Genomic DNA, 26,196 nt, shown 5'->3' with positions numbered 1-26,196 from the left:
ACCAAGGCTGAGAAAATGCAAATGAATGAGTCTCACACTAAGTGTGTGAGACTTGACATGACTGTTGACAATTTAATGTTTTTTTTTTTTTTTTTTTTTTTTTATGCAAATAGACCTGGAGACAAATTTGGTCAAATGTTGGAGGTCTCACATTGCTACAAAATAAAGGGGGATGCCTGATGATATAGTGTTAATTGCTAGCTGCAAGGAGTAGCTTACAATCGCAGGCCTTTGGATTTCCAATACAAGTCAAGATTTCAAGACAGAAATGTTACATTAGTATTGCTTGGAAGATGCAGCATAAAAAAGAAATGTATATTGGAAACAGATTATGCATGTGGGTAATACCTTTGACATCATTGTCATCATCATCATCTTATGATAACAACAAATATGAACAAACATGCATTTCTTATTTATCATATTTTGTGATTTGGAGTCAAAACAATTTTTCTGTGTGTTAAAGAATAGTGACTTACAGATTTGATGTGCAGAATGGTATTTATTGTACATATACTGGCATAAAATGTCTTTTTTTTTAAATTATTATTATATGGGGTATTGTTTTATCTGTCATCACAGGAGCTTCCAGGAGTGAAAATAAACAAATAATGCATTTACAAATCCATGACCAATCTGATATCTAATAGGTACGTGATGAATCTTTAAAGTCGGATATCCAGCAAATCATTCGATTGAAAGGGTAGGGACCACAAAGCATAACTCTTCATTGAAGACTATAAAAGAACAAATAACATTTTGCCTCAAAGTCACAGAAGACTGATCAGAATGGTTTAGTTCCTGCTGCTCTCTGGAGGTATCCCTCCTCAACTGGTGATTGAGAATGTGCTCTCTGGATTGTGAAGGATTTGGCTTTATAAATAAATAGTCACAAGAAGTAGGATTTTTATTTTGTATTTGTTTTATTTATGAAAGTCATTCTGGAACATGAATAGATTACATGTATATGAATATTGTAACAAACCGGGGTAAGTTTGCCATGTACAGGACCTTTACACACTGTCTTCTTATAAAAGGAACAGCACTCGGAATCACAGGTAGATTTTTAACAGTGTGGGGCCGGTATATTTTCTTATTTACACAAAAACAAAATAAAGAAAACAAAACCTAACTCCTCCAAGTCCTAACTAAACTTTTCAAGTTTATCCTATATCTGGGCAGCTAAGCTGTTTACTGGTATCAAAACCACATACCTTATCAGGTCTGACCACCCATGCTTCCTTCAGGCCTTAACTTAGACAGCCTCTCCATGTGCTGCCCTACTTATGTAGGCTTGCCTAAATTACTAGCATGTGTTGCTAATTAAATGAATATAACAATTAACCAATTAAACCTGTAGCTGTGCACAAAACCCACATTTCCACATGTATTTGACAAGGCACAAAATTAATCCCATCTGCTCACCACCACCAACACATAAACCCTAACACTCTACCCTCCCACACTGCACATAACATGCTCCAAAATTGAGTTATTTTCCTAAAGGGACAATGTATCCTAGAGATACATGTGGTACACCATAAAAGTGAACATCAATCTGCTTTATTCAAAAGCATAGGATTTTAAAATTCTGAGTTAGCTATAGATGTTGTATGTGAATGGAAATAATTTGCATACGTCAGTTTGCTTTGGACCTTGTTTCATTAAGGTAGAATCCAGTTCCACATATTAGCTTGAGTTGACTTATCATTTCCAAGCAGCACTTGCAGGGAATTTGTCATGTTTTTGTTTCCCTCAGTTGCTCAACAAAGTATTTGGTAAAAACAAAAAAGCTGTTCATATCTTCATTTTTTTTTTTAGTGACTCTACAAATGTGCTTTCGTGTCACCAGCACGACGTGTCTTTGTCAAATGAAAGAACCCTGCTTAGTGTCAGAAGTAATTTGTACTAATTTGTTCATGTTTCCCAAGTCTTCAATTCCAATAGGCTACCCAAGATTCCCTTCCATCACATTTTGCCCTCTGTGAACTCAGACTTTGTAGGAATTCCACTTGTTATCCTGATTGACATACATTACAACCCATTCCACTAGGATCTGGACTGAGACTGTACACTTCCTGGTTGCTGTCATACAGAAATGAGATTCAGACATTCTAAAAGTTGTTGGATTCAAATCCAGGTCAAAGAGGTGAAACATGTCATTATCAGAGCACAAACACCCTCTATCTCTAGGGCAGCAAACCAACGTGGAATACATACAAATTAAAATACTGGACGAAACTGCCATCAAATGACTTTTAAAGTGCACAAAGTGTTTGCAGTACATGCTGGTGGATGAAAACGATTAACAAGTATTAAACTTTGCTCTGCCGCATAACTGTTTTCTACTTTTCCTGTTGTGGTTGAGATAGCATTTTCATGTCCTGTCTGATCAAGTCAAATCTGACATCTGCAACTGAATTCTGAATTATGACTCTTCCATCCAAGATTCTGTCCAGAATCTTTACTCGGACATGCAGTGTAATCTACCAATGTTGAAATATTTGGGGATATACACACATGCAGTGTTAGAACGAAAGCATTTTATATCAGAAAGCTGTGAGTTATGTCACAGCAAGATTGTTTTATTTGTTTCCAAGTTTTTCTTTACGGTATTTCATCTATAGAGGTGGTACTGCCTCATTTTTTGTAATAATGGCGTTCAGCACAGGAAGACATTCTATAATGAACCCACTGATATTTCTTCGTGGTAAGCAGCAACGTGTGTGTTTTTATTTATTTTTGGTGAACTGAACAATGTACTTTCTGCCCACAAGCTTCTATAATTTGCATTCAGGTGGGAGCATTTCTCTCCAGTGATGTGCTTTGTATTCTGAACCACACTGGCTGCTGTTCATAGAGATTACTGTAACTATAATTGGCTTTTCTAATCATGATTTGCTATGAAACACTTGTAAGATGTATGTATACCTCTTTACCTTATACAGAAACAAAAAGCCACTAATTTGGAAGAAATAAAAACGTGAAATAAACAAATGTTTTTACCATGTTGTTCTTTGTTTTAGTTTAAATAATAATAAAATAAATGCCTTATGCACAGAATAAATCAAGTTAGGAAATGTGTATTCTTTTCTTGGACACTTGCTTGACAATTTCATTCTGATACTTCTGCCACAAATATATTCTGGGATGTTGGGACTGGAAATATGCTGTGTTCTACTCAGTAATTTGTGAAGTCTAGTACGTAGAACACCCTGCATGATTACTGCCTGCTACATGCTCTCTTTTGCAAATATATCAGATTTGCTGACTTGTAGCGGAGATGCAACTTAGTTATATTCTCCATAATATTGTTAGGATAAAAGAATCACTGATGTAACAATGGTCATTTAGAAAATTGTGAGTTACCTATCACAGGTGCCATCTGCACAGTGTACTATACAATAACAACTGTTAAAGTAATTAAATCAAGTTTTGAGTCAATTTATGTTTATGCCTGTTGTTGACATCATATACTGTGTCACTTCATGACATATAAACAGTTTTGTGTGAATCTGTAAACCTTATTGTTATACCTAAGAGATAGCAAGAGTTTTGAGCAAATTTAATAAGCCAACGCTTGTAAAACTGAAATGTTTACACATGTTTGTGGGTTTGTAAACCATACCCAGAGTTTGAGTGTCAGTTAATAGTGCCTTTACAATTTTTTTTTTTTTTTCAGTGCCCATCGCCACTGAGTACTGATACATACAGTTTAAGTATATCAGTGATTACACTGTCAGTCACAGCTCTGAAGGACCTGAAACATTCTGAGATTGATGTTTGACAGAATAATTAGAAAACTGTCACACTGTAATCACAGGGGTTTGTGTTCAAGAAGGGTTCTTACACCAAATGCGTCCTGTCAAAAGCTTGAGGGTTAAATGTTCACCTGGACAAATATTGAATGGCAGGAAAGAAAATGATTTGAAACTTGCTATAAAAGAGTAGGCCTGACTGCTTCCAGTCCAGTAAATTACTGACCCATTTACCCTTTACCGAGTCCTTGTGGGTCTCTTAATAAGTGACAAAATTAAGCGAATACCTTCATGGCACATACTGTAGGGTTTAATGATGTTTTACCAAAGTTACCAAATTGCATATGAGAAAGCGCTGGGAAAGGGGTTTGTAACTTTTCCTCCTAAAAATTCTATGCAGTTTTGTTATTTATTTTTCCTCTGTAACTATAAATAACAAAGAATGAAATGAACTAGTTTTTGTCAACTGTTCCTAGGTCTGTCTTCTGTTGTCTGCTACAGTAAGTCAAGTCTTGTATTACATAGTGTGGCAGCACTGTGTTGAGAATCAAATGATTTTAGCGCTATATGTAACTGTAATTGACAATTGTTCCACAGCACTACAGAGCTCGTCATTCTTTCTACCCTGGGAAAAGAGAGCCATTTAATTGTGTTTTAGAAGACTTACATTTTCTAAAGGTGTAATTTATTTTGAATGGCAAGCTCCAAGTTGCAACACATTCACTGCAATAAAGCTGTCATGTAAACATGTTACATTTTGTGTTACCGCAATTATTCTGTTTGGTCTCAATCAAGAGGATATAAAAAGGGAGACACATCTACTCGTTTAAACAATGCATTGCTATGTGAAACTCTTTCATTATTGAATTCAAAGTGTTGAACATAAGGCAATTTTTTTGTTTTTGTTTTTGTTTTGTTTTTTCATTGGGGTCTGCTATTTCAAAAAAGTAGAACAATTGGTTTTTCAGTAGCTTTGAGATAAATTATGTTTAGATCAGATTGGTAGGTTTGAAACTGAAATCCAGGCCAGCACTTAATACACCTATCTGGTACTATAGTATCAGTATTGAGGTGCACATTAAACAACGTTTGAGTCCTAGGACCAGAACTAAGCAATGCTGTTAAAGATCACCTATTTCCTCTTGTAGACAAACTTAATTCTTAGGACTGCTGCGATTAGTGAGATGTTCCAGGAATATGATATTTTTGCAGAGTTTTATACTGGGGCATAGCTTTTTTTGTTGTCAGTTGCTGGTTTATCACAGCCCTGTACAGTATTTGTTGATGCTTGCAGATGGCTAGAGAGAGGTTTCTGCCCCAGCTATTTTAAAGGGCCTTAGTGAGCTGCGACAGTTGCATCCAGGTGTCTGTCTTCAAAAAAAAAAAAACATGTTTAATGAATCCAGGGAGATTAATTGTACCAGTCTTGTATTACATGAGTAAATACAGCTGAGTTAGCATGTACTTTGAGCTGGGACTGCTTGTCACTTGTTTATGTAAAACAGTAAAGTTTGATTTATGTTTTAAGTGAAACAGTCTATTTAAAAAGTTGCTCTTTATAGTAATTAGCACTCTGCATATCATCTTTTCGCTACTACTTACCTATTTTGTCTGTTCATGCAAAAGGAGAGAGGGGAGGAATATAAAATTTGATACTTAGGAAAAAAAAAAGAACAGATGCCCTTTAAATGGCTCATTGGCTTCCAAGATCAGGTGCAGTCTGAATTAAAATCATTTGGATAATTGACCTTCTGTGTGAATAAATTAGAATAAATTAAATTTGATTGGCCATGTAACATTATGAACAAAGTAAAATTGTAGTGTTTTATATTCAGCTGTAGTTTGTTGTGTTGAGTCTCAGAGGTGATTATGAATTCCATTCAGTGTTTTATAAATTCCTCAAATAATCTAATAAACTAATCTGTGATTTTTAGAGTGCAAGTTTCCTGAGGTGATTGAAAAGTGTTGAGTGCTTGAGAATGCCATTTGAGTAACAGTTTAGTGAATGGTCATATATTTTGTGAGAATGAATAATATAGATATCTCATTCTATTGGGGGGGGGGGGACAACTCACAATCTGTATCAAGGCAAATGTATCGTTGCCTTGTTTGACGTCTTTCAGTAATTACTCAGTAAATGTGTTACGCATTAAAAAATATATATATACACATCAACCATATAGTGACATGCCTGGGACTGGGTAATTGATCGTCTGGTTGAGTATAGTTGTTTTAATAGACTGATTGGAGATATGGGATTTTAATCCTATGGAAAGTCAATGGCAATGAGATTTTTCTTCTCATATAATGTTCAATAGTAGAACATGTTTACCAAAAGTGAAAGTTGCTCTTTTTACTGTCCTGAAAAAGAAAAGTTACAACTATGTCTGCTGTGGCCTTTCTTGATCTATTAAAAAAAAACTGTTTAGAAGGAAAGATAACCCTAAAGCAAAATGTTAAGTCCTAGGAGACATATGAGAGGTAGCGACTGAATTTACCTTTGAATGTTTTAATCTAATTAATAATCATGGAAACTGAACTGAATGGAAAATTAAAGACTGCAAGTACAGAAGGAAGAATGCAGTGTTGTGTCATGAATAATGTAACTTTAAATACCCCTGCCTTGATGAGGATGTTGAGGAATTTACAGGGCAGAGTTGTCAGTGAATTGCTCCTTAAAAGGCCTTGCTTGAATGGGATGAGGATAAGATGTATAAAAAACAAAACAGAAAGAACTGCAGCCAGGAGCCCCTTTCAATAATGACATCAGTGTACAATACTTGTCATTTTACTGTTTGAATAGGCTGCTATTTTAACATAGGTATTGTTCTTACAGTAAAGAAAAACATGCAGGACAATTTCAGTTGATGTTATTCCTTTTTTCTTTTTTTTTTTTTTTTTTTTTGGTGTGTAGGTGGAGTAGGCATGGAATTGACAAAGTGCTAGTTTGGTCTAAAGCAATATAAAACAATGACTTTGACTGTGCTTCATTAGAAATCTGTGAACCTGTTTTGTATTGCCGACATGATTTCTGGAAGTGAATAGTTCTCAAGCTGAAAAAAAAAGCAGAAGTCACTGTTCATAACCTTGTGGTAGCCTACAAGACATAGAGACCTTGATGCAGCATGAACCACTTGAGTTGGGTGTGTTTGTGATGCACTCTTGCACTCCATCGTCTTAAAATTTAAGATGTATTTATTTTTAGTTGATTTAATTCCTTTACTTCAGCTACAAATGAAATGCATTTACAAGTTGTAACCAGAATGGAACATTTGAAGGGAGGTTGAACTTTATGTATAGCATCAAATCAGACACTTGCATGGTACAGTGTTCAAGCAATTTCATGGCAGTCTTCAAAAGCCACTCCAAGTCTTCTGTACAGCAAGATGCCCATTATATACCAGGTTTTACTTTGAGCTAAATTAGACTGATCTGAGCTTATTATCAATGCATTGTGAAGAATTAAGCTCATGGTAAAAACCTGGATAAAACAGTTCTACAATGGGAGTTTTATTTCTACCCATTTGTACTTTTAAATGGAATTAGCAGTGAGTCTGCAATGAAAAGTGTTTACAAGCCACTTCATTGGGTGATGAGTATTCACATTTAGATGCACTGTTTTACAAAGGCGCTCACCCACTTTACCTATTTTGTGATTGACTGCAGATGATGAAAGCACACCTTGAGACAAGAGGTGGGCATTTAATGGACTAACACAGTTACAGGCCCTTTGAACCAGTACTGGAATCTTGGTGGTCGTCGTCTACTGCCTCCTGATGCCAGGTTTCGTTGCTATATGTATGTGTTGCAAATGTTTTTGGTTCACATGTCTGGAAAATAAATATTACTTCTAGTACAAGCTTAGGGGTCCAAAGTTATTTCTTAGTCACTGGTTTTGTGAGTCAAATAGATGAGCCATCATAGGTTCTGGCATTTTTTAATGATGCATCTGCATTTAACATATTTTCTTGCCATTGTTATCAACAGGAAGGCAGCCTGCAGTTTGTGTGTGTGTGTTTATTGGCAGAAATGTAAGACCACGCTGTGTTGAGGCTTCTCTGTTGCAGCTGATTTGTGACATAATGCTTCATCTTTCTTACTTTCAGCAAGGAGGAGCTGTCATGCTTCAACAGGCTGGATAATTATTTCTCTCTTATCCCCTCTTCCAGGCCAAATCAAAAGTTTCAACAAAAAGCTGGGGCCTTTCCTCACTTTGAAAGCATGTGTGCTGTTAGAATTTGAAATATATCTCAAAGAAACATGAGAGATGTGATAAGATTCTATGGGGGGTGGGGGTGGGGGAGCTACCAACAGTTTTTATTGAGTATCAATATCGGTTTTCACATTCCTGAAAAAAAATAAAAAATCATTTTAGTTACTACTTGAGTATTATTAATCTATATGCATGTTGTAATTTTGTTTAAACTTTTTATTAAACAGAATGCAATTATAAAGATATACAGTTAAATATATTAAAGATGCATATTAGCAAGTGATTAAAATTGAAAATATGGTTCAGCTATATACAGCTATGAACATAATTTAGATATTGTGTAATCAGTCATCATGTAATCAACAAAACTACAAAATAAGCTTGCAAAAGTCTACTGGAAGCCATAATACTAGTACAGTATTTCATGTTAGATTTCAAAATGTCATTTTTTTCATTTTTTATCAGTTTTTTTGTGTACTATATGGCGAACTACCAAGCAGTACCCAATGCAATATGTTAATGTGACATTCGTCATCAGGTTTCCTTTGACACTCTGAAGCAAAGTTAGTTAATTCTATAGGGTGATGCAACACTTTTGGCCTTAGCTATACATTTGTGATGCAGACCACATATACATAAAGACATGGGGCATCTCATAACCTGTGTTTGAGGCATGAATATTAGACTGGAATGGTAATGTTATTACCAGAAATAAAATCCAATTTTAAAAATTAAAATTGAGTGTGATAAACATGCATCTGCTTTTTCTAAGAGCTGATCTTAACCCTTGACCTGTATCGCTTTCTTCTAATCATTTCTAGTAAATACAGGATTAGCATTCTAGAAAGTGAATACTTTAACTGAAGCCTGCAGTTAATAGATAAACTTGAACAATGTTTTTAATAGGCCATGGAGCATGTGCATTGAATGCCTTAGCAAATTGTATTAGTTCTTACAAAGGATACATGCATTTTGAGAGACAGATTACAAACATCTGTCAAGGGTATGGTATTGTTAAGAGTGAATGGCAGCATTAAATGTGTACTTAGACGATAATTCAGATAGTCATTCATAGGCATCACTGTAAAATAAAAGACAAGTTTTTATTTCCTATTGTTTTGACAAGATAGGGAGATGATTAATTACATGGCTGTGTTTCTCCACGGCAAGTTCTCAGTAAACATGTTTAGTGCTGAGAATGGTTGCTTGGAAATTATTGACTATTAAAACCTTCTCTGTTATTTTTTGAACAAAGAAAATGTATTGCATTACATTACTCCCATTGTTATGCAGATTATCCTTTCATCTATAGCGTGTCGTAGATTATAATAGTTTAATTGTATGAATGCTGCAATCTGAGCTTGCCTTTGATGTTTGCATTTTTAAACACAGCTTTCACATCTCTACAGGATTTTTTTTGATTGACTGTTTTGTTCCTACCCTAGAAGCACTTGAATTCATGACCTCCAACTTTAATGTGCAAGTGTCCTTTTCTAAACACACATTGCATCAGTATAAATCCTTTACTTTTTTTAAAGACTAAATATCTTCCCTTTCCAAACAGCACTCTTGTTAGATTTCAGGTAGTGTTCCTCCGCATTTCAGATACAGTTTAGATTTAAAGTGTTTCTACTGGAAATTAAACGCAGGTCTCCAGTAACAGTGAAACTGTCTGAATGTATGAATAAGTGCACTTTGTGGCTGCAGATGTGTAATTGCTGTGATGATATTCACTGTCCAAATGCTGATCACACTAGCGGCATTTTCATACAGGTTTTCAAACAGAGGCATCACATTCGTAAGGCCATGGTTAACCTTAACTGCATTCCAGATTTGCTTGTGCCGGTATTCAGTGCTGCCATTGTTCTCTGTCTGAACAGACTTACATTATTTCAAATATCAATACTTGAAACTGGTTAATGGCGTGGAAGACAATGGGAGCGACATGACTGAGTATTTAATTGTAAAAGTGATTTATAGAAGCGTTAAGCCAGTTCTTTCTGAAGGACAATATTTAAATATTGTATGCAGTAGTGCTTTTTTTTTTTTTTTCTTGATGGGAGGTTCAATCTGCTCAAATGTTAAAATAACCTTCAGCTGCTTTGTGTTTGTGTTATAATTCTGGTGCTTGACTTTAGGTTTTTTCTTTTTTTTTTTGGGCAGCAGGTTTGTATGACCCAGAAAAGTGACACTGTGGCACAAAATAGTAATCTAGCCAGGACTATACAAGAATTGTTGTTTTAGAAGCACTTGGGAATTCTTGTCAGTTTTCAAACAGTAAAAAGCGAAGGACTCCCAAGTGTGTTTACAGGGTGGCAGGTGAATGTATGTTGTTTTAGTGGTGCATCATTCCTCCTGAGGTCATCTGCAACAAATAGTGCTACTTATGGGAAAACTTGATTCACGGGTAGTCTTACAGGTGCTGGTTAGGGGAGGGGAGTTACCTTAAATGTAGTTATTTCACCATGTGAGCAAGTGTGAGAATACACAGTAGAGATGCATTTTTGATTGATGGTAAATCACTGTTATCTGCAGGGACATGCTTTGCACATGATGTAGTTGGCTTTCAGTTATTGAAACTTTTTTTGTCATTTGTTTTTACAGTAAATGTACCAATGAAATTACACATTCTAGATACAAAACAATTATTCTGTACTATATTTTGTATATGTGTAACTTATACACTTTTAGTATTTTACTTTAGGCCACTCTGTCAAGAGGTCTTGCTGTTTATACATAGGGTGATATACTTACAAGGTATATGTTATTCTGAAGTGTATGGTAAAGTACAAATGATTTCTCCATGCAGTGTTTTCTGTAATTACCATTGATCTTGCTTCGTTATAGTTTATACGGAGTGTTGTTAATGTTTACTTTATGGCATTTCAGTATTCTTTTCCTTCAAATCAATCCCATTCATTTTGTGCATAACTCTGTATCTTTGTAATTCCAATTGGAGTTTCTGTTAAGTTAATTGAAATGTTGGCTATCAATGTGTTTTCCCTAACATTTTGTATTCAGGAATATAAATCGCTTGTAATGTTACTGGGTATTTAAAGATGTTTAAAACCATTGTCATAGATGGCCTTTGTATTCCCTACCCTCTAGTTTTATGAATGTAAAACTGAAAACAACAAATATTTGCTCAAAACACCATCGCAATTTAAATGAACTATAATTACTTATATTTGCAGCTAGTTCCACAGACCACGGTTAGCATTAATCTCAAACTAGTTTTACCTTAGATAAGTTTGTCCAAGATTGGTGGTAATCATGGTATGTGAAACAGAAAACAGTAAAATCTGAAAATAGAAATTAATAAAATTTGTGATTGAAGAAGTAGACATTTAGGATTGACAGTATCCCTTAAATTTGGATCTTTGGTCACTGCTACAGCATATTGCTGTGTTCTGCCCTCTAGTGGACATGTATGGGAACTAAATAAAAACTACAGCAGGCATGAAAAAAGCTGCTTTTTCAAAACAATTACACAATAAAATTATTTGTTTCTAAGGGCAAATATCTGATAATCCTTTTTTTTTTTCCTTTGGAGTGAAATATGCCTGTTTTGATTTGGTTACCATTAGTATAAGACTTACAACCTAAGTATAATGTTTACATGTGTAAGAAAAAGCAAACCCGTGTTTTATTTGTCTTGTTATGAGGATATCAATAAATATTGTTGACCAAGGTTAAACCTGCACAGAATTATCAAAAAATCTGCACCTTCTACTTTATACAAGAACAGTCGCCTTTTCTTATCTTCGTACTTTAGTGGTAATGAAATACTGCAACTCCTAATTTGACTGCTGAAATTACTCAACAAAGCACAATACTTTAATTTGGACATGATTGAAATGGCATCAGTAGATTTCCTTTCCTATAAGAAGGAGGTCAAGCAATCTACTCTGGTACTTTGTGTTAAGAGTTTTGTCGGATCTTAATCACTGTAAGCCTGGGAAGAGTTATTTTCCGATGTTGCTTTTTAATTCGCTGCAGACAGGGTTTAGGCACATTTGCTGAGTAGCTCGTTTCTGGGAAATAAACGGATCAGGCCTCGGAGCAGTGAATTACATCAGGGTCAGCCACTGATATCAGTGATTGTAAGAACATGGTCCATTGCGGGACTCTGATTGCAGCCTGAAAGTGAATCCCTCAGATAGCTTTCTCCATTGGTCGTGAGATTAGGTAATGTTAATTTGGGCTAGCTTTGAAGTTTTTAGTTAGTCGGGTTAGTGAAAGCTTTGATTGTCAGACTCTTAAAACAAGTGATTCTTTTACTGTCTGTCATATGCTGAAGCATATGCTTTGAGCTGAAAATACGTTTGCAGTTTTAAGCCTTTCATGCATGGAATTGAATTCATTATGTACTGATATATAAAATTGGTTGTAATGTGTAACAGTGTATATTTCATGGTTTTTAGTCTTTAGTGGAATATGTACTGATGTCACTGAAATATGAAACCACTCACTAGCTCAAATGCTTATGCAAGTAGTTAAAATAATACAGTAAAAGGAAAGTGAAGTCACTGATACGTGAAGGGTTTACTGTGACATTGCCTCGTTAGTTCTGAAAAGTTAGAGATTTTTCATTTTAGTCAAAAACATCAATATGTATTCAATACAGTTTTACAGCATTGTTTGCTTTGTCTGCACATTTTTGCATTAAGATTGATAAAACGTAGTGGACCAAGAAACCTTATTGCGATGGTGTCTTTATAAAGATCTGAAGTAATCTTTACTATCATAAACGAGGATCTATCAAAGCTTGTGCTAATCTCAATCAATGACAACAGAAGGAATAGAACAGTTGACAGAAGCCAGCAGGTACAACGACTTTGAACCTTGTTGAATTCTATTACTGTACCTTTTTCAGAAAGGAATCAACAGAAAGACAATCAACACTTGGGTCTAAAGAACAAGAGAAGAGTTTGATAAATACAGATGAACTAAAAAGTATATATTAATATTCTGAAAGGTCAAGATGAACAACGGCATGCAAGTGTAGTTTAATTGTATAAAACTAACTTGTTAACATGTCACTGAGGTAAAGCAGCTGATATCATTCATCACAATGATGAAGATTCTTTCTTTAAACCTTTGTCATTTGTCTTGAGTTCTGACAGGTGAAATGGATTATTACATGACTGTTAAAAAGTAACCTACAAACTCTGTTCTTGAGCACCAATCCTGTACAAAGGGCAGACAATGTCAAAATGCATCCAGAATACTGTAGCAACACAATGTGTTTTTTTGTTTTTTTTTAGTTTTTTGCTTTTACAGGTTACGTTAAAGGGTACATAAGGACCTTTTTATTTTATTGTGTTACATATTCTCAGGTATTGCTACAACTGTTCACGTAAGGTGTGTGTAATGTTTTATTTATTTTTTACATTTTGACCACTTTTCTAAATGTTTAACTTGCATTCCTTGCCTCAAGATGGCTTCCCATGTACCCATATGGACCTCTCAGAACAACATTTCCCATCATCCTCCTGCTTGCTGGTAAATCCATCTCAGTTACATAATGTGATATAATGTAAACACGTGGGAACATGTAGCACAATAAAATGTACCCTTTAATATTCTCTCGAATCACGGTATTGATAAAGGATTGTTCAGCCATTTAAAAGTAGCATTGAGAGACCCTATTGTGTATTTATGTGGGAGCATACATTTTTGTTGACTAAATCTTGTGTATGGTAGTAAGTGGACAGTGTAATATATATGATAAATTCAATGATTCTTGTGCAGACAGATCAAAGTTTTGTAGTCCTTTCTCAAAGTAGTAGCATTTTTTCTTTATTTTCCACCCCAGGAGAGCTCAATAGTTCACTCTATATGGATTGTAGACAGCTTGACGTCCGGTTTATAGATTTTATAAATGGATAGTGAGCCCTGTGAAACTTCATTGGATACAGCATAAGAGCAATGATGGGACAGTAAATTATATCGAGATCAATATCTACGTTGTAATACGATGCAAGGTATTGTCCCCAAGCAGTTTTTGTCTCTTTTGGATTTTTAGATTGTTCAAGTATTTAAACTCAGGTGCGTATGTTCCCACACCGCAGCAACACCACACATCAGCTCAGGAGAATTGAAGGTCACTGGGTGTCCTCCAATTCCAGCTCCAAGTCATTCGGCATTTTACACCTGGGAGGGCAACAGCAGATGTTGGCGAGCTACCAGCCCCTGTGAGAAAAAGACCAGCCCTGTAGGTGTCCCCTCAAGTTCACCAGGTGCCTGGCCAGTAGGGGCCACTGTAGTGCGGTGAAGCGAAGCAGTCCTCATTTTTAATAAGCCCATTCTGTCACACACAGAACTTTACAGTTTAAAGATTACACACTCAAGTGACTTGGCTGCATTTAACCTTAAATACTTTTTTTCCACCTAGCAGTCAAGAATAGATTTGATTCAATATTACAGCATACGGTAGCTTTGAAAAGATAAACAGAAATGGTCTATTTCATAGACATGGATGTAGACTAAATTAAGATGTCTGTATGCTTGTCTTAAAAGCCACACTCTTATCCTTAAGAATGTAAACATAATTACTTGTAAATGTTTGGTATATGCCTTGTGTAGTATGTCTGCCAGATTAGCAGAGATTATAAAAACATAGTTAATTAATCTTTGCTCTGTAGACAACTGCACTCAATAGTTACAGTATGTGACGGACAGACCTGTGATGTGAACAGCAACCAAGAATAATCTGTGTCCAAAAAATGCCAAAGGACGTGGTGGCTCAGCTATTTTTATATCTTCATATCAAATTGATAATACTAAATTAAGTATACTGTACTTGCATGGGAATGTAACGCAGGGATCAAAACTATAGACACTGCCAACATACTGTGTATTTTAAATAGCCAGCAGAGGTATAGTAGCATGTCAGGATTTTGTAACCCAGCCATTAACTTGATTGGATTTGTAACCCAGCCATACCTTGTGAGATGTAGCTGTAATGCCAATACATGAGCATTATTTGAAATGGTATGCATTCATACGTTTTACTTAAAATCCCTTCCAAACGCCAGGAAAATTGGGATACGCATCTCCATTCCCTGTTGCATTCTGATAATACTGAGTGAATGGATGTAAGGGAATGCACCAATATTACGAAAATATTTAGGTTTTAAACCCTTAACAGAATAGTGTTTTTGTACAGTAGATGGTCCAATTGCTTTTGATATATGTATTGCAGCATAGCTTGTGCCATGTCATGACTACAGATGAGTTTTTCTTTTCTTTTTGCCTGGAGTCCAGAATCCTCTTCTCCCTGTCAGTTTTCAAGCTCTTCACTTGTATGCCAAATGCTAAGTTAGTAGGTGATAGAAACGGCAGCCTGCTACACTTCGGTATGGTCAGAATTCATATAAGACAAGAATGAGACAAAGTTTGTCACTGCTGTGTTTCAACTTTCAATGTGGGCATGACTGTAAAGATAACAGAAGTTTTTCAATCCTTAACCTGCATACCTACTATACCTATTTACCCCACCCGAACCCTGACAGCTGGCCACTTCTACCAGAACACCTCACACCCCTCAAAAGGATGCCTGCTAGCTTTGACCCATAGAATGTGCAATACATATTAACCCCTGTTGATAGGACCCAGAACCCCCCATCATGTGTTGATGACCCCACAGCCTCCTGAAATTGAACACACTACATTATATACAGATGAATGGTGGCATGCATTTATTATTGTGGTTTTGAAGAGACCACGGTGCATTATAGAAACAGCCGATTCCTAATGCAGGGGATATTATGAAGGTATAGGGAGTAGACAGTTATAGAAGTTAAAAGGTGCTTAACCACAGATAAGCCTCAGTTCTAACACTTCCAATAATTAGTCTGACGGTACTCAATTATCCATCTGTTCAATGTTACATGCAAGAGTGAAGACATCATCTGAGGAGAGTACAGCTGCAGTCATCAGTATATTTGGATTGCTCTAAGGAATCATCTTTTTTTTATTTATTTTTTTGTTTTTCCACATGCAAATTAATAAACCGAGTAATTGTACAATATACAGTCTTTGTATTATTGTACTTAAAGTCTTTGATAAAACAATTAGCTGCATTTGGAAAGGTAAGTTTTCATTTTATAACTTTTGTTTGGTTTTACCATTTAATGGTGCAAGGTTCCTCCGGGCATGTGTTGCCGTCACGGTTTTATATGGGTTAGGGAACGATTATATGAGCAGAGTACAAGTTTTCAGTTTATCTAGTCTTCATGGAGGATTTTGACTTTATTTGTACCTCTCTTCAACACTCCCCTGATACAAAATCTGCATGTGTGCTGAATGCTTACCCTACATGGGTCTGCTTTTCATATGCTGCCAAAAGTTCTGCTCTCATTCTATCAAGGACAGTGGGCAAAGTTTCCTGTCTTCATCCGCTGACATACTTACGAAGTTTCGAAGAACTAAGAATATAAAAATCTGATTGCACATTGCAGTGTTATTGGTGCAGAATGCCTCTCTTGACACCTGCAGGAGAGAGAACATTAAAACCTCTAAAACTAAATATGAAGTGGATGGTCACACTGTGTGTTACATTAGCAGTATGATCCTGATACCAGTTTGCCCAAAAATCTCAGGTGTTATTAATGTGTCTAAATTCATTGAACTTTCCCAAGCATTCATTCCCTTGGACTTCTTGCATAGCTAAAGCTGTACAGGTGCTTTATGTAATAAAGCTTATCTAAAAAATGTATACTTTCCTATTAGAAACATTTTGAAAATGGAACTGCAGAGTTTTTCTAAATCAAGAAATATGGCATACAGTAATATCTGTGTCTGACCCTGCAGGAACTGTTAAAAGTAATAACCCTAAATGCTCTGGGAAAATGACACAGAAGCACTGATCACATAAATCTGGAAAACCAAAGCAGAATCTATTTTACTAATATTTAATTCATCACGATGACTTTATTTCAAGGCTATTCTGTTGGCGTATCTTGTGGAATTAATCACCCGGCTTTGTCTTTTCTTAGGTTGAGGCAATCCTTGTGAACATTTTCGGAGGAATAGTAAACTGTGCGATCATTGCAAATGGTATCACCAAGGCATGCAGGGAACTTGGGCTGAAGGTGCCATTAGTGGTCAGACTTGAAGGTAAGTACAAGAATCTGCTCTTTCACTCACCAGCATTTGATGAAATGTGATTTCTGGCTACTGGCCCTGTAGATTATGCTGAATTATTTGTAGGATTTGGATGAGACTGTATCATGTGGAAACTGCTGAAAACATCTACCCTAGTTTTCTATTAGTTATGCAGTGCTTAAAATATTTATATTTGTTTACCTATATAATTGAATTTGTTGCACAAATTGCAGTCCGGATCTAGAGATGCAGTCCAGTTATCATAGGTGTTACATATGTATCAGTGCTGTCTGAACAGGGTTCTGCATACCTTCATGATTGCTAAAGCATAGAACCCTATATCATTTCAAATGAGAGGGCATACAGAAATAAATTGCCTGCAAATGGGTCTCGGCCATGAGTCAGATCTTTTAAAAACCAAAGCTTGGCAGAGATATAGAGGAGTACAGACACATTCTCAGTACTACTGTGCTTCTGTTTCCTACTGTCAGGAACAATTGCTCCTTCCAGTACTGTATTAATCACCAGAGAATCTCTCTTCCGGATGAACAATGTTTCCTTGATAGTAAAAAACTAATTACTTTCGAAGACCTGGCATTGTAAATGCCCGTTTAATTTCTGGACACATTATTTCTCAGCAATTGGCACAGACTACTTTCTATTTTTTAAAACAGTCAGATGTTTTTGTATAGGTTTTTTTTTATTTATTTTTTTTTAGCAAACTTTTGATTCCCAAGATAAGTGCCCTGTGTATACTCTACAAATGAGGGTACTGAGATACTAGACTTGTATACTGGAGCCAGATTACTAACAATTTAAAATGACAATCCTGTTCTGTCTATCAGGAAGTCCAAAGGTGGGAGGAATCTGAAGAAGGAAGTGGATGTTGATAAATGTCTTTGTTTTAAATAGGTTGTGTGGTTTTCAAGTAGTTGTTAAGACAGGCTTGTTTTCCAAAAGAATAAGAAAAAACAAAACACAGCATTTGCAGAGTGCAAGCCGTTACCAATCTTAAAGTATTACATTTAAAGGTTAAGATGTGAGGCTAATCAATAAAATATTTTCTTTCCTCACTTGCAACTGAATCACAACAGCAATATTGGCTATCAGGTTATTCATCTGGAAGTGTTTAATGTCTTTACTACATATTGATTGGTACATGAACCTGTCTGCAAAATGGCAGCTCGTAAGTGCTGAGGATTTTATCAAGGTGGAAGGCTTTACTGGCAGGATAGCCATACACATCCTGTACAGTGAATAAAACCTGAAATGTAATGCCAAAATCAGAGGTTACTGATGCTGTAAATACTTCTCAGGTTTCACAAGTGCAATCAATGCCTTATGGGATTGCAGCAAATGAGAAGAGTTCAGTCTGTTACAAACTTCATCAGTCCTCAGCTGCAGCATTTAGAACAGGTCTTGTCCCAGTCATTGTGTGAGCTGTTTGTGAATCAGAAATCACTCTGAATCAATCAGATCTGCCTGGCCCTAAGAAGGATTTCCAGACAAGTCTCTGTGTTTAGTTGAGGTAGTAATTACAAGCTGTTCTGCAAGAGGATAAAGCAGGGATTACCCTGCTGTGTGAAAATTGTCTGTTATTAATTGCAAACAGTCACTTGGTTCATTTGTACTCACTAGTAATAATCAGATTACTGTGGCAAAATTATTTTGGAGTGCTTTGAATCATTTTAGCCTTACAGCATGTCAGTCAACTCGTGTTATATGGTAATTTCATACAAACTAATTTGGAGCAGCCCTTTTTCCGAGCATCCAAAGCATTAACACCCAATCCTAAACTCCTGAGTTAAAACTCTTAGTAACAAAAGCAGTTATACTGGGCATATTTGTGCCCTAAAGATAAGGTGCCCCCTTACGATTTTAAGAATAATTACAATATACTTTTGAGGCATATCAGTGAAATAAAAACTAATTGTAACACTACAATCAAGCTACTAAATGAAAAGTCTGAAAACAATTGTGCAAGCAACAAGTTCAGTAAATAGCTTGAGAATTTTGTCTGTTAGGTTCTAGCAGAACATAAAAAATCTGCTAGTGGGACTGTATTGACCTGGAAGGGTTTTTTGCTAACAGAATGACATACTGAATGACAGTACTGGAAAACGCCAGTTCTGTATTGTGTTGTATTTTGATGGCATTGCAAGCAGTGAAAAACAGCCAACCTAGTTTGCAACACTAAAACCTATTGTAATATATATTATATTACACTTACAATATGAAGAACAAATACACTTAAGATAGCAGAAGTACTGTGTCTAGTACATGTTTGTATGTTTTACTTTATCAAATGCGGTATCAGCAATGATACAGTACTGAAACTTTTAACTTTATTCCATTTCTTAATAATTGAAAAAATATCAGTAGGCAATTTACACGGTTTGGTACTGTAGTTATTGACTGTACCAAAAAACAGATGAAGTGTAAAATGTGTGTGATGGTTGTATTCACAACTGTACTGTCATGGAAAAAGTTTGGGGAGGGGGGTGGCAGAGCAAACTTGTGTCCCTGCAGCTGAAGTTACTTTTCATGAATGTTGGCAAAAGAGATGGTCAACCAATGAGTGTGGAGACATGTCATCAGATGCCAAGTAACCATATTTTACTATAAAAATGAGTAAGATTGTGGGATACCTCATCTTTATGAAAAAGACTGATCCAGCAGTTCAAATAATGCACTACGCAAGTCAATGTATACGTCTAATTGTATAAGAAGCGTGCTTTTAAGATGTTGCAAATGATGTGTGCTGTGTCAAGAGGGATGAGTGATTGGGTATGGAAATGTGACTTTGTTTTATTTTAAAGGATGAGCTTTCCATCTGGTTTGTAATTATTAACTCATGTGCTGGAGTGCTGTCTTAAGTTTCTGTGATTTGTCTTTAGAGAAATTCTCCAGATATCAATATTTTTTAATGTCGCTCTTGAGGTCAATCCATGATGACTGTACGGTGTAGTTGAGTTATCTGTGGGCAAGAGCACATAGGGTGTTCATTCAGGCTAAAACTGCAAGGGCTGCATCAAGGAAAAGGGAAGGTGATGGCCTTCGAACTGCTGAAAGTTGAAAAACTTTTGCAGGTAGGGAGATTCCCTTTGTCAGAGATACATTTCAGTTTTTATGAAAAAAAAGTCCTGTTTATCCAAAAGATGAATCTAAAATCGTATTCCACTATAGAATTCTGGTTTTGATTTGTAAAGACAAAAACAAGTAAGTGATAGCACAAGTTCACTTAAATTCTGACCAGTTATTGATAAAGTGCTCCAGAGATACACATATTGCTTATACAGTATTTACATAGTTTGAATAAAAAGGAATATGTTGAAATGGAAGGTTTTTCATACTGAGTTTTTTTTTTACTTCTATTTACTATTATTTTATATATGTGTGTGTGTGTGTGTGTGTGTGTTGGAAATGATGTAACATGTATATAACATGTAATATTGTTTAAAAGGCATCCCGTCCAGGGTGTGGTCCCGCCTTGCGCCCTGTGTCTGCCAAGTTAGGCTCCAGCTCACCACGACCCTGTAAAAGGATAAAGCGGTTGTTGATAATGGATGGAGGCATTGCCTAGGCCTGTTTGGCTACTGGTTATTCAATTTAAGTTTTGGCAATTAACAAAATGTTGGTCAAAACCTATTTAAAGGCTTCATAAACATTTGTTAATTTGTAATATTTTGGTCTTTTTTTAAGTAACATTAAAGCTAAACTATCTGTTTATAAAGAAGGCAAATACGCAGCTTGTATATAAGGTAGGCGTCTCTGAATCCCGACCCTAATCCTTAAGAACAGTATTCCGTATATTCTGTAGGTATTTGCCACCACCCAGTGGTAGGAGTTAATGGTCTATTGCTGCAGACTTTGCATGTTCTCTTGGAAAAAGAACTCCAGTGCTTGAAATAAATTCTAATATATTACCTTAAGCCTTGTTGTTTCAAATGTGCAAAATTGCTATGCCGAGGCTGCATTTAACATGTAAATTGCGATCTTTGTCCTGAAAATTCAGCCTGCTTCAAAAATCTGCTTTTTAATGTTGTCATTTTGTGGAAGGCTTTGCTTATTAAAATTGTGTAAAATGACATTTGTGGCGAATGTCAATCTTTTTTTCTTTCTTTTACTGTATATATAGCACAAAGGTTTAATTTCAATCATTTAGTGTGTGCCAAATGATATTAATTCAAAGCCTTTGCTTACAGAACGTGCCAGTTGCAGATATATTGCTTGTTAACAAAGAATGGCAGCACAGTTTTGATTTATGTAAAATAAAAAAGTTGTCTTCTTTGGAGGAATACATCATGCATTTAGCATTTTAACTTGTGTCATTCAAGTGTGGACACCCCCCAATTTGCAAAAACAATAAGTTGCAGTACCATTACTAACACTGTACACAGTGGGCAACTTACAAACCTGACAACTGGCGAACCAGCCACGTAATTAACATCTTGAAGTGATGAATCATGGCAGAAAAGTTTTTTTTATTTTTTTTTTATTTTGAGATCTCAGGTGAGTATCTATAAATGGTCATGGTAGGTGGTAAAAAGAAGTACTGGCAATTGTTTCTGTTATGTGTCAGAATTGTGTTTTAAAATGCCCTCTTAGTTTCCACTTGCATAACAAAATATGACATATTAGCAGTCCTTCAGTGCTGGCATTAATCTGATGCCATTTAATACTGTTATTGATTAACGAACCAGGGATCTTGAGAGTTTAAATATTATACACATGGTTAATTACACTCTGATGGCAGCTGGACAGAAATATAGCAAAAAGATGAGAGCTTTCACCTGTCTTGAGAATATTCAGTCTCATGAGCCGGCAGTAAAGAAAAGAGAAAAAAAAATAATAGTAATAATTCCAGAATTGTTCGTGTGCATAGATAATGAAATAAAAACCCTGGTGGTTATTCATTGTTTCATCAGTAGAGAGATTAATCATTTAAAACCCAGTAGATTATGCAGTGTTTGCAACTATGTACAACAATGTATCAGTTAAAGATTACAGTAGAAGAATGAATGCATTGTTGTTGCAGCATTAACCTTCATTAATGATTATAATTGTATGTAATAATAATAAAGAAAACTCTTGTTTCATGTACAGTCGAAAAACACATATGTGGTTTTATTTGCTGAACGCTCTTGTTGGCAGTAATGAGTGGTATATAAGAAAATGTATGACTGTGTTCAGAAAATAATTAAATAAAATAGTATGTTTGTGCTGCGACTGGCCTCTTTAAGGTAAGTAGAAGGTCATTTTTGTCCAACAAATAAAAAGGACGCTGACTTTCTTGTTTTTCCTCTTAATGTTCTAGTCACTCTCAAATGGATTTTAATAAGAAACCATTTGAGCAACCTGAGTCACTCTCAAATGGATTTTAATAAGAAACCATTTGAGCAACCTGTTAATTCCTTGTGTACCTTTAGGGTTTAATCTGTCTAAACTGTCTGATTTTAATAGAAAGAAAACCATTTAATTTTATATATATATATATATATATATATATATATATATATATATATATATATATATATATATATATATATATATATATACTGGCATTAATAATTTAGATGTTTTGTTGAAGGGTTGGGTCAAACCTGAAACAGGAATTAAAACGCTATTTATATACCTATATATTCTTCTGTAGTTCCATGTTAACTTTGTATGTTATATGTTATAGGTTACAAATATAAAATTACATTTTGGTGAACCTGTCTCATTACAGTGCTATCAGACTGACAGGCTGGGAATGTGATTGACAATTGGCCGTCTCTTTCAATTAATCTATCCTCATTTTATTGTGTGTTTCTCCTTTATGAGAACCACTCACCAGTGTGATGGTGTGAAACTCTTTACTCCTTACCATGTCTCTTATGATTTAGAGTCATCCTTCTGATTCACAAAGTCCTTTTTGACCAAATTTAGGAAGCCTGCTGCTAAATAGAACATGTTATGCTAAACAGGTCATTGTTGTGAGACAGAAATACAAACAATTTCAGCTTCAAACCCACATAAGGGAATACATACATACAGCTATAGTATATCATGCACAGTACATCGCCTTAGAGTCATTTATGTTTTGCCAAACTGGAGTAAAAAGATAAATCTTGAGATTTGTGTTCCGTTCATTGTTAATATTTCCTTTGTTAGAGTATCAGTATTATTATTTTTTTCTCTCTAGGAACGAACGTCCAGGAAGCCAAGCGCATTTTGAATGAGAGTGGACTGCCGATCACTGCTGCTAGTGACCTAGACGATGCTGCACAGAAGGCAGTGGCCAGTCTTACCAGGAAGTAGCTGTGCAGAAGAACTTTGCCTGTGATAGCTTCTGTACCTCAAATGGAAATTCCCACTAGCATCATAGTTCTAATCATATAATCCCTTCCCTGTTTTTTTGTCTACAAATATTTCTTAATAGAAGAAGTGTGCTCATTTAATGCTTAATGCATCCTTCATTTTGTTTTGTTTTTACCAAAAGGGCAAACATTAAAGGAATTCCCAGCAGCTAAACCACCACTTCCTTCCCGAAGGTACTGTAATATTTTCACCAACCAGACCAGGATTTCACAAGCCGCACTGTAATACTAGTCAAATATTTGTTCTTACTGTATCGGTCAAATGACATATGACTTTGTTAGGCATGTGAGGCGAAGTCAATTCAGCACAGTGAAAGCTTGATAATACATACACATTTTTATTGTTTTGTTTTTCCTCATTTTTAACTATTGTTTTAATATAAATGTTTCTTGTTTGTCGGTGTGACTAATCTGCCTAATATTTTCATTGATGGTCTTATAGATGATTGCATTGGAAGAACAGTTATATCAAAACCTAAGTCATTTTTTGTCAAGTTGAATCAAAATCCTTTCATGCTATAATATTCCCATTATTTTCAAATGGTCAACGATAATAGAAGTAACAAGATACTCTTGCCTTAAAATGGATAAATTGTAATCCTTTATCCAACTTTTTTTAAAAAGATACCTCTTTTTTTGTATTGTATATGAATACAAAAAATCTTCTCTGATTATGAATAAAAAGCTAATATTATAAACGGTTGACAGTCTGTAGTTTAACCTTTTTATTTTTAAAGAAAACACTTTATAGAACTAAAAAGAAAGTGCCATTTAGATTCCTATTCAGATGTTATCCTTGTATAAGTATGTGTGATGTGGAGCCAATTTAAATCTATGGTCTCATCTTTATTCTTATTGGAGTATGTCATTTGTAAATGTATGTATTTACACAATGTGTTTTTGAGGGGTTTATTTTCCATGATAACAGTTTAATCCATGTTGTCAGCTTTGTCTGTGTTAATCATGAATGTGTATTTAGAGTCCATATCGCATAAGGAAAAAGCTCATCATCTGTTATATTTCAAAGAGAAAAATAAAGGACTGAATATTTCAGGAACTTGTTTTGAAAAATAAATGAGAACGAGTTCTGTTATTTGTAGCGTGAATGGTGTTTCACTGGTCTTTCCTGGCTGGTTTTCCATTTATCTCAGGCCTCGTGCTGTTCCTGGCAAGTCAATCAAAAGGTAAACCATTTTGATACGTCTGTCTGCTTGAACATTTTCTTCTGTACTGGCCATCTGTCAGAGCAGTTCAGAAAAAAAAAAATGGCAGTTTACACTTCAACACTTTATGTTTTTTTGTCATCTCTGTTGCTGTTCTTTAAGAGATGGTAAGTGCCCCTTGAAATGGGTAAAGTGCAACACCTTGATTCTAAATGATTTACTTGAAAAGGTTTTAATTGGGTGGCTCACCTGGTAAAAGCACTGCTGCTTGATGTGCAGGGTGAGTCATACAGTCAGGGGAGCACAAGTTCGCATCCTGGCTGTGCAAAGTTGCAGGTCTTTGCTGGGGACTCCAGAGGGAGCATCACATTGGCTCTGGCGCTATTGCAGGTTAGGTAGTGTTTCAAAACGTCAGGGACAGTTTCTACTCATCGTGCAACAGTGGACCCAACCGGCCAGCCTAGTGAGTTCAGCCGGACACCTGAAGGGCTGGCCTTTGCCCTCCAGAAGCCGGTAGCTCGCCGACAGCCACTTTAGAGTTTCTGGGTGTAAAAGAGGAAACTGGCTTCAGTTCTTCTGAGCTGATTCCTGCGGTGCGGGGAAAAAAAAAGCTATTGGACTTTCTAAATTGGGAAGAAAGTTGGATGTAAAATAAATGGTGACTGAAGAAAAAAGGTTTTAATCCTTTTAGTATTGAACTTTAGCCTTGTCTATGCCTAAAATAGTTTTGCTTGTGATGGGTGGAATAAAGACTGACCAGGCATGTGAGTAACAGTAAAAAATAGACATGTTTCTTGACATCTGTTAATAGAAAACTATGATCACTGCTTGGTGCATGGGTGGGTTACTAGAAGAGATCACACAGAGCCAGAGGGAGTCATTAGTTTGGTGATTTAGAAAAGCATGGCATGAAATGGTGTGGCAGGATGGGTGATGTGTGTGACATCAGGTTCCAGGGAAGCAGTACACAAACAGCAGGATGCGGCGCAAAAACTGCAGTGTTTTATTAAACAACAAAATAAAGAGTGTTCAAAACACAAAATAAAAGGGCACAATGGCCAATTATAATGAAAACAGTAATAATACAAACAGTATAACGCACATCATCAATCAATCAATCAATCTTTATATTATATCGTGCCTTTCATAGTGGACCACCTTCACAAAGCGCTTTACAAGATGCAGTAAAAACAAGAAAATCCATTATACTTCAGATATAGAAAAATGAATGATACTTAATATACAGTAAAAACAAAACAATGCATAATACATTAAATACAGTTGAAAATACATAATACATGAAATAGTATATTAAATACAGTGGAAAGTGCATAATACATGAAATAGCAGCAGCTAATAGCAGATATAAATTGCGGGGCACCCTGTCACAGATGGGTACAGTGGAGAACTGCAATCCTTCAAAAACACATTAACCAACCTGACTTGCGAGTTTGCATGCAAAAATAGACTTGTCAGAAAGCTAACATTTTGATAAATTATGTGTTACAGTATCTGAGAGGGGAGGGCTCAGAAGGATCAATTGCATGGAGCTCTGTATGATTCCCTAGGGAATATAAGAAAGGAAAAGC

At 35.7% G+C, this 26,196-nt stretch overlaps 1 protein-coding gene across 1 annotated transcript in view; it reads left to right on the top strand.

Annotated features, from left to right (window-relative positions):
* Nucleotides 1–24,628, top strand: part of LOC121298436 (succinate--CoA ligase [GDP-forming] subunit beta, mitochondrial-like) — a 76,957-nt gene extending 52,329 nt beyond the window's left edge. Inside the window, exons 10-11 of the mRNA XM_041225560.1 lie at nt 16,974–17,094; nt 23,270–24,628. Coding sequence (XP_041081494.1) covers nt 16,974–17,094; nt 23,270–23,385 — 237 coding nt within the window. The 3' untranslated portion in view covers nt 23,386–24,628. The remainder of the gene's footprint in view (nt 1–16,973; nt 17,095–23,269) is intronic.
* The last annotated feature ends 1,568 nt before the right edge of the window (nt 24,629–26,196 follow it).

Source organism: Polyodon spathula, chromosome 23, assembly GCF_017654505.1.
Source record: "Polyodon spathula isolate WHYD16114869_AA chromosome 23, ASM1765450v1, whole genome shotgun sequence".
In the NCBI taxonomy this organism is placed as follows: domain Eukaryota; kingdom Metazoa; phylum Chordata; class Actinopteri; order Acipenseriformes; family Polyodontidae; genus Polyodon; species Polyodon spathula.
This window is presented reverse-complemented; position numbering and strand designations above follow the sequence as displayed.